The sequence below is a fragment of the Gadus morhua genome, chromosome 22 (genome assembly GCF_902167405.1).
Source record: "Gadus morhua chromosome 22, gadMor3.0, whole genome shotgun sequence".
Taxonomy (NCBI): domain Eukaryota; kingdom Metazoa; phylum Chordata; class Actinopteri; order Gadiformes; family Gadidae; genus Gadus; species Gadus morhua.
Genome location: NC_044069.1, coordinates 2,166,304 through 2,176,303, shown reverse-complemented (window position 1 = coordinate 2,176,303; position 10,000 = coordinate 2,166,304). Strand labels below are relative to the sequence as shown.

Here is a 10,000-nt window from a genome sequence, read left to right as displayed (position 1 = left end):
GGAAAAAGAGGTGGAGGGGTTGCTGCTATATTAAAAAAGGTATTTCAGGGGAATCAGATGTTATTTGGGGATTTTCCATCATTTGAATACCTTTGTGCTGTATTGAAATGCTCCCCCAGAGTTCTCCTATTAATTATTTACAGGCCACCCACATACTCTGCACATATTTTTTTTATGACTTCACAGCATTATTGTCTAGCATATCCACATACTTTGACTGTCTAGTTATAACTGGTGACTTCAATTTTCATACTGATGATTTGAATGACAAGTGTGCAAAAAAACTTTTAAACATTTTGTACACATTTGAACTGTCTCAACATGTCAAAGAGGCTACTCATTGTAAGGGGCACACTCTAGACCTGGATATCACAAAGGGCCTCAATGTTTCTGATCTCTCTATGACTGATCCTTCCTTGTCTGACCACATTTGTGTTTTCTGTAATATATATTTTATTCCCGACATACAGACAAAATCCAATAATGTCAAAAAACTGTATCAATGAAGATTCTAACGTACATTTTAAAAAGGCCATCTCCTTGCTACCACCTTTCATCCCATGTTCTGCTGATGATCTTGTAGAAAACTTTAATTTGAAAATTTTGAAAGTCATAGATGTAATTGCACCTTATAAGGTAAAGGGATTTCTGGAAAGCAAAAGGCTCCCTTGAGAAAAGCAGCTTCTGTAACAGCACAGAAAAAAGAATTCAGGAAGGTTGAACGCATCTGGCGTAAAACAAAACTTCATATTCACCATGATATCTATATCTATAGTCTCCGTGCCTACAATTTAGACTTAAAAAGTGCTAGAGAATTTTTTTTTGTCCAATATCATTAAAACCAATACTAATAATGCAAAAACCCTATTTGCAACTGTTGACAGACTGACTAACCCCCCAACACAAATGCCACCTGATCTCCATTCCATGCAGCAATGCAATGAGTTTGCAGCTCTTTATACTGATACAATTGAAGGCATCAGACGCGCCCTCAATATCTCGACTTCAAACAAAAATGTTGGACTACCACCCTCTTCAGGCAAAAGTAACATGGCAGGGATGACCTGCTTTAATGTTACAGACCCTAAAACTCTTGTGGAAACTGTGACACAACTAAAGCCATCCACTTGTTGCCTTGATACTTTACCTACCAACCTCTTTACAAATGTTTTTGACTGCCTAGCAATAGACAAATTGCAGATAGTCAACAACTCTCTCCAGTCAGGCAATTTTCCAAAAGCCTTGAAAACTCCAGTTATTAAACCCCTTCTAAAAAAGCGGAGCCTAGATGCCCGACTTATTAACAACTACAGACCAATATCAAATCTACCCTTCATAAGTAATATCATTGAGAAAGTTGTCCTCCAACAACTTAATCCATTCCTGGGCATCAACTGGTTGCTATGACACCTTCCAATCAGGATTTCGACCCCTGCACAGCACCGCCCTTATTAAAGTTGTAAACGACATCCATCTTAACACAGAAGCTGGCAAAACCTCAATACTTATGCTACTAGACTTCAGTGCTGCATTCGACACTGTAGACCAGGGGTCACCAACTTTTTTGACCTGAGAGCTACTTCATGGGTACTTCGTCATACGAAGGGCACCCAGTTTGATACACTTCTGAAATAACAAATTAGCTCAGTTTGCCTTTAGTTATATATTATTAATATTATTATTGATTAATGATAATCATCTATGTGAAGACACTGATCATGTTAATGATTTCTCACAAAAATTATCAACAATGATTTAAAAAAGGTGGGAAAGAGTTGTTCAAGAATGAGTTGTGCTATGCTTAGAACCGGCCTGCGGGTGCCTCATATGGGCCTTGCATGCGGTGCCCGCGGGCACCGTGTTGTCGACCCCTGCTGTAGACCATGCAATACTTTTGGACAGGTTAGAAATCTGGGTGGGGCTTTCAGGCACAGCCTTAAATTGGTTCAGGTCCTACCTACAAAATAGGAACTACTTTGTTTCCATTGGCGACTTTGTATCAGAATCAACCAACGTGCCATGCGGTGTCCTACAAGGTTCGATCTTAGGACCCTCTTTATTCAACATCTACATGCTCCCACGCAAAATAACAATATTGACCATCATTGCTATGCTGATGACCCTCATATCTATGTATCGCTATCACCAAATGACTATCGGCCCATAGATCTGCTGTGCCAGTGCATTGAGCAAGTGAAAGACTGGATGTGCCGAAATTTTCTTCAACTAAATGAGGACAAAACCGAGATAATTGCAGCGGAAAGGCTTAAAGTAACCCAACACCTTCACTCTCTGTTCCTGAAAACCTCAATCAAAGCCAGAAGTCTAGAGGTTTTCATGGATTCAGATGACATTTCGACAGTCACATCAAATCAGTTACAAAATCTGCATATTATCACCTTAAAAATGGAGCAAGACTTAGGGGGCTCATGTCCACCAAAGACTTACAAAAACTTGTAAATGCCTGTATCACCAGTAAGCTTGATTACTGCAATGGTCTCCTTACAGGTCTCCCAAAAAAACTCTAAGGAAGCTTTGGCTTGTTCAGAATGCTGCTGCTAGAGTTCTTACAAAGACCAAAAAATTTGAACATATTACACCAATTCTTAAATCGTTACATTGGCTTCCTGTAGGTCAGAGAATTGATTTTAAAATCATGTTGCTAACCTATAAATCCCTACATGTTTTAGGCCCAAAATATTTAACTGATATGCTTCCACTACATAAGCCTTCTAGACCAATAAGATCTTCTGAGACCAATCTGTTAATTATCCCCAGAGTAATGACGAAACATGAGAAAGCAGGATTTAATTACTATGCAACAAATAGCTGGAATAAACTCCCTGAGGATTTAAGACTTGCCCCAACTCTGACCATCTTTAAAACAAGACTGAAGACCTTCATATTTGCTTTAGCTTTCTGCTAAATCTTAAATACATTGCACTTTCTAAAAATCTTTTTTCACTTTGCCTTTATTTTCTATTTTATTGCTGAAATGCCATTTTAACTTTGCCTTTTTTTTTTTTTAACAGAAAGATACATGATCTGATACCAGAGAGAAAGGATAAGGGTTTGAGACCCAAGTTCTGTCTGGGTTAGAGTCCTAGAATCTGGGTTGAGTCCCAGAGAAAGGACCAAGTTCCTTTAGGTTGGATTGGAGTCCCAGAGAAAGGACCAAGTTCCTTTAGGTCGGGTTGGAGTCCCAGAGAAAGGCCTGAGTTCTGTCTGGGTTAGAGTCCCGACGTCTGTCTGGGTTGGAGTCACAGAATAAGGCCTTTGGTTCATGGTTAGAGTCCCGACATGTGTCTGGGTTAGAGTCCTAGAATCTGGGTTAGAGTCCTAGAATCGAAATTGACTAGAATCCGGGTTGGTGTCCCAGAGAAAGGACCAAGTTCCTTTAGGTCGGGTTGGAGTCCCGAAGTGGGTACCAAATTCCTTGAGGTCGGGTTGGAGTCCCGACGTGGGTACCAGAGATCTTAAATCTTGATCTGATCTTAAATACATTGCACTTTCTAAAATGCTGATCTATTTTACTAATTTCTTTGCATATGCTTTCTTTTCCTTATCTATTATTTTATTTTATTGCATGACAATGTTATATGTGAAGCACTTTGAGTCTGCCTTGTGTATGAAAAGTGCTATATGAATAAAGTTGCCTTGCTTTGCCTTGCCTAGACAGGACCGTAGTTTCATTAGACAGGACCGTTGTTTCATTAGACAGGTCGTAGGTTCATTAGACAGGACCGTAGTTTCATCAGACAGGACCGTAGTTTCATTAGACAGGGCGTAGTTTCATTAGACAGGACCGTAGTTTCATTAGACAGGGCGTAGTTTCATTAGACAGGGCGTAGTTTCCTTAGACAGGACCGTAGTTTCATTAGACAGGTCGTAGTTTCATTAGACAGGACCGTAGTTTCATTAGACAGGACCGTAGTTTCATTAGACAGGGCGTAGTTTCATTCGACAGGGCCGTAGTTTCATTAGACAGGACCGTAGTTTCATTCGACAGGGCCGTAGTTTCATTAGACAGGGCGTAGTTTAATTAGACAGGACCGTAGTTTCATTAGACAGGGCGTAGTTTCATTAGACAGGACCGTAGTTTCATTAGACAGGACCGTAGTTTCATTCGACAGGACCGTAGTTTCATTAGACAGGACCGTAGTTTCATTAGACAGGACCGTAGTTTCATTAGACATGGCGTAGTTTCATTAGACAGGACCGTAGTTTCATTAGACAGGACCGTAGTTTCATTCGACAGGGCCGTAGTTTCATTAGACAGGGCGTAGTTTCATTAGACAGGACAGTAGTTTCATTAGACAGGGCGTAGTTTCATTAGACAGGACCGTAGTTTCATTAGACAGGGTGTAGTTTCATTAGACAGGACCGTAGTTTCATTAGACAGGACCGTAGTTTCATAAGACAGGACAGTGCTGCCCTCTGGTGGGCGGGACTCACGTTGCAGCTCTCTCCGTTATCTTGTCGATGGGGGAGGAGGAAGGAGAAGACCTTGAGACCTCCTTCACAGTCGTCCACCGTCTGGTTCACCTCCTCACAGCTGCTCACCACTGCGTAGTAGTGGCTGGGGAGGGGGGGCGGGGCCCTATGGGAGGGAGGGGAGGAGACAAAGGCAGAGGTCAAGGTTCATAGAATCACGCAATTCCTTTTTGTTTGAGTATACCTGTTCTGAAGGTTTGCATATGTTGATATTGTTGTCCCTTTAATTGCATATAAGGGCAATTATAGTTCATACTTCCAGGGATTAAATGTGCATTTTATCTGTTGTGTACAAATTGATTTTATGTTAATTGGGGTATTGTATCACTCATTTCTTTGTTTGCCCTTTTATTACGTCAGTTCGGGCATGTTGTGTATTGTTCGTAATGAGACCTATCTGCGCGGAGTGATTTAGTCCGCGGGTGATCCGGTCACTCGCGCAGTCTATCAGGCTCGCGTAGTCGGCCACGAGGAAAGGGTTTCGTTGTATAACAACCGGCAGTTGGAAACCGCACGGTGCGGGCGTAAAGTCGAGAACAGTCGCGAATTAGAATATTCGTGAGTTTCGTGCTGTCGGCAGCACGGTGTATCGGCAGACAGAGGTGCGTTTGCCGTCCGTTCGCCCGCTAGCGTTTCTCGTGGAGAAGAGCTAGCGGAGAGCTAAGCGAAGAGCTAAGCTATCCAGGAGCACGTGCTCGCGGCCTAGTCACCAGAGGGACCCAGGAAGAGGCTGGTCTCCCTCGATCCAGACGAGGTTCGTGAGGCGGGTTCAAGCCCCCTACCAGGCAGTACCGCCGATCTTCACCCCAACTACAAGGGAGGTGTCCCCCCCTCTCCAACGCCCCCCTTTGTATCCGGCAGTTTCAACTCACCCCCTCTCCCCTCCCCCACTCCAAGTGCACCAACGACCCAGCGGCGCCGCACTACGAGCACGAGGACATTCGTTAGGCCCACCGAGGGACCTCAGGTCGGACTGTCTGCGTGTGTGTGTGTGCTGTGCGATTGGGTTAAAGGGAGGGTACAGCATTGGGGAGGTAGAGTGTGAGTGTGTATTGAAGTGTTTATATGTCAATGTGTTTAATGTGTATATCTAGGGTAGTTTATTGTCTGTATTAAACTGTAAAACGTAGCTTTGGTCTCCTCTCACTCTTAGCTAAATATGTACACAGGTTTAGATATTATTTGGTTATAGATTACATGAGTCAGATTACATCCCTTTAGAAATTATACAGTCCTTTATAGGCTCCGGTACTTCCTTCAGTACAATACCTGTTTTGAATTTTATGGTGCTGGATTTTATACTATTGACTTTGATTTACTCACACACACGCTGTGTGTATATAGACATATATACATATATATTTGGTGTTATGTTTGTCTCCCCCCCCAGGTCGACCTTTGACCCCCGGGTGACCTGTGACCCCCCCTGGTTGACCTTTCACCCCCCCCTCTGGCCCTTACTCTGTGGTGCTGGTGTCCCGGAGGCCGTCGTAGTCCTGGTCGAACACCGGCCCCAACAGCACGTTGACCCCGTTCAGCTCCTCCGCATAGCGCCGCAACAGCACCCCCTGCAGGTAGCTCCACACCCCTGCACCACCACACAGTACACCCCCGGGTCACACCACCAGGTTACACCACCACCACACTACACCATGTTATACACCAACAGCACCCCCTGCAGGAAGCTCCACACCCCTGCACCACCACACAGTACACCCCCGGGTCACACCACCAGGTCACACCACCAGGTTACACCACCAGGTTACACCACCACAGCTGCGTCAGCGAGAGACAGAGTGAGACCTACTGGCGAAGGCGGGGTACATGGGGACGGTGTTGGTGATGAGGGATGCGTCGTAGGCCGACTCAGCAGACCCAGCCAGCTCTGTGGACACATTCACACGTTCATTTACATCACCCCATCATAAGCATCACCCCATCGTATACATCACCCCATCGTATACAATCATCCATCGTATACATCACCCCATCGTATACAATCATCCATCGTATACATCACCCCATAGAATACATCACACATTCACTGGGGGGTAGGGGTCTCACTGGGGGGTAGGGGGACTGGGGGGGAAAGGGTCAGGGGGGTAGGGGGGGAAAGGGTCTCAAGTGGGCCGGACCAGTAAAATAATGGCAAAATAACCTACGTCAACTCCAAATCTTTAGCTTTGTTTGTCAGCACTATGCTTTATCACTCAGCCTACATTTGTAGCCTGCATAATCACGGATCACAAGGATCTATATTAGCACAACACATTTATTCACAGATAGGCCAATGGAATTTCAATAAAATGCATTTCACATTCATTAACAACTGGTTTATATTTTCAACTCAAATTTTTATTTGAGTTGAGTGAATACATTTTTACGTCTGAACACCTGTACCAACTCACCACACTAAACAAACTACAGTGGGAGCTATGCAGAAAGCTATCATACTGCCCTGAAAATGTAAATGCGCACATATAAATAAAATAAACAAACATAAAAGTAATAGCAGTGCATGAGCAATGAGATTAGGCTACATCAGATCAAACAGTTTTGTAGGCTACTGAAGCTGAGAATGATATACTGCACAGTAATCATTGTCTTTTAAAAATTAAACCTGAGTAAACTTATTTTCAAATATCTGTATTCATCAGAGTGCAGACATTTCTGAAAGAGCATCACAAGAATTAGGCCCAGGCCTACTTGCTGATTCATTTTTTTTTCTCACTGCAGTCTATTTGCTGCTGCTGGCTCCTGAAACTTGGCACCTTTAAGCCTTTAAGAGTGCATCAATATCAGGTGTCAATCCTGAGTAGCAGCACATTTCACAATGTCTTTCAAGTGTGTGTTTGTTAACCTTGAGCTTTGCTTTGTTTTATTTAGGTTCATTACAGAGAACACCTGTTCACAAAGATAGGTAGTCCCAAACATGGATAAAACCTTTGCAGCCAGGGATGTTAATTTGGGGTACCCTGGCAAGCACAGCACCTCGGCTTAACCACCGTACTTCAGTTTGGTATGGTAGGCCAGCCTGAATGACACTATCTCTGAGAAAAGTGTCAAACTGACGGTGAATCAGACCTTGCGCTCTGATGAAATTGACAGTTTTTACAACCACACTCACAATAACATGATCCATTTTTTGATGAGTCTCATAGTGGCGCCGAATATTATATTCTTTGAGCACTGAAACTTGCTGATTACATACCAAGCACACTGCTTTCGTGTTCACCTCTTTGAATCAATAATTCTCAGTCCATTTTTCCTGGAAAACCCCATTTTGTTAATGGGGATGTCGCCCTTGATAACTTCTTAATTGTGGTGAAACATGGACAAGTGTGGAATTCCTTCCTTTTTTTATTTTGGCTGCCCCCTAGCGGCTGGAGTGAGCATTTTGGTTATTTCTTTAAGAAATCATAACTCATCACAGGAATGGACTAGAGACCTACTCTTTTTTTTCAAATCATCCCGTATGTTTGACCCCTGGGGTAGAAGGTCTGGGGGGTAAAGGGTCTGGGGGGTAGGGGGTCTCACTGGGGGGTAGGGGGTCTTTGGGGTAGTGGGTCTGGGGGGTAGGGGGTCTGGGGGGTGGGGGTCTCGGTGGGGGGTAGAAGGTCGTGGGGCGCAGGGGTCTCACTTGGGGGTTAGAGGTTCGTGGGGGGTACGGGGGTCGGGTGGGGTAGGGGTCTCACCAGGGGGGAAGAGGAACCCGGGTCCGGTCTCGGGGGTCTGGCTGTAGAGGCTGCAGCTCTGGCTGTGCTCCGGCAGAACCCGGGGATCCGGTCGGACACACTCCCCTCCGGACCCCCTGGGAGGGGGGGTGAAGCCCTGCAGACACACAAACACAAACACACACAAAAACACACACAAACACACACAGAAAGACAGACACACACACACACACAAACATTGACACAAACACACAGGTGAATGGGTGGGGCCTCACCTGTCATAGCAGGGTGAGGGGGCGGGGCCTCACCTGTCATAGCAGGGGGAGGGGGCGGGGCCTCACCTGCCGTAGCAGGGTGAGGGGGCGGGGCCTCACCTGTCGTAGCAGGGTGAGGGGGCGGGGCCTCACCTGTCATAGCAGGGTGAGGGGGCGGGGCCTCACCTGTCGTAGCAGGGTGAGGGGGCGGGGCCTCACCTGTCGTAACAGGGTGAGGGGGCGGGGCCTCACCTGTCATAGCAGGGTGAGGGGGCGGTGCCTCACCTGTCGTAGCAGGGTGAGGGGGCGGGGCCTCACCTGTCGTAGCAGGGTGAGGGGGCGGGGCCTCACCTGTCGTAGCAGGGTGAGGGGGCGGTGCCTCACCTGTCGTAGCAGGGTGAGGGGGCGGTGCCTCACCTGTCGTAGCAGGGTGAGGGGGCGGGGCCTCACCTGTCGTAGCAGGGTGAGGGGGCGGGGCCTCACCTGTCGTAGCAGGGTGAAGGAGGTCCACAGGGGCATGGCCAGCTCTCTGCTGTAGCCGCTGATGAAGTCCAGGTGGTGCAGGAGGATGTAGTCTGTCGGGAACATGACGGCCGGTCGGCCCAGCGGGAGGTGGGTGGTGTCTAGTAGAAAACACCGTCAGCCTCATCACCGCTGCAGCCTGCAGCTCTGTCCTCCACACATCCTGATCTTCATCTAGTACACCTCCCGAGCAGAGGGTTCCCTCCCCTCCGGGGAGGGGACCCCCCCCCCCCTAGAACCCTCTGCTCTGCGCTGTACCCCCACACCTGGCTGCCCAACGCCAAGACTGGCAAGACTGCCAGAGTCAGCCGCTCCACGAGAAACTGGCCCTTCACACAAACGACATCCAGAACTACAGTCCGATAACTCTTCTCTCATTCCTTTTTTAAATCTCTGGAACTTGCCATCTCTAACCAACCGTCCTCCTATCTCTCACACAACAACCTGCCTGACCCTCACCAGGCAGGCTCCAAGACTGCACACTCCACTGAGACGGCTCTCCTTGCGGTGACAGAGTCACTTCGTGCTGCCAGAGCCTCGTCCCTCTCGTCGGTTCTCCTGCACCCCGATCCTCCTCGCCACTCTCGCCCAACTCGGCATTGCTGACTCTGCGCTATCCTGGTTCACATCACACCTGACGAACCGCGCCAATCAGGTCACCTGGAAAGGCTCCTTGTCCAGACCCTGCACTCTCGACACTGGTGTGCCTCAAGGCTCTGTACTCAGTCCCCCTCTGGTCTCCCTTTATACCCGACCCTTGGGCCTACAAGGCGGTCCAGGGAACTGCCCCCGCCTACCTACAAACGTTGACCAGCCCACACACCAGCTCGAGCGCTCAGCTCAACTACCTCAGCTGGACGCCTGGTGCGCCATCGCTAAATGCAACCAAAGGTCGATCATCAAAGCCACCCCTCTTCTCTGTTTTGGCCCCGCAGTGGTGGAACGAGCTCCCTGCCGGCGTCAGGACCACCGAGTCACTCACCAGCTCCCATAAGAGACTCAAGATTCACCTGTTCAGGGTTCACCTGGAGCTCGCATAGCCTCACCCCTTACCCC

The 10,000-nt window shown here is 47.3% G+C and overlaps 1 protein-coding gene across 1 annotated transcript in view; it reads right to left on the bottom strand.

Moving 5' to 3' along the window:
• enpp2l (ectonucleotide pyrophosphatase/phosphodiesterase 2-like) overlaps positions 1-10,000 on the bottom strand; it is a 40,696-nt gene that overhangs the window by 6,171 nt on the left and 24,525 nt on the right. The window contains exons 20-24 of the mRNA XM_030346577.1: positions 8,906-9,045; positions 8,190-8,325; positions 6,302-6,379; positions 5,956-6,082; positions 4,456-4,600 (exon numbers count right to left, since the gene is read on the bottom strand). Of these exons, the coding sequence (XP_030202437.1) occupies positions 4,456-4,600; positions 5,956-6,082; positions 6,302-6,379; positions 8,190-8,325; positions 8,906-9,045 (626 nt within the window). The remainder of the gene's footprint in view (positions 1-4,455; positions 4,601-5,955; positions 6,083-6,301; positions 6,380-8,189; positions 8,326-8,905; positions 9,046-10,000) is intronic.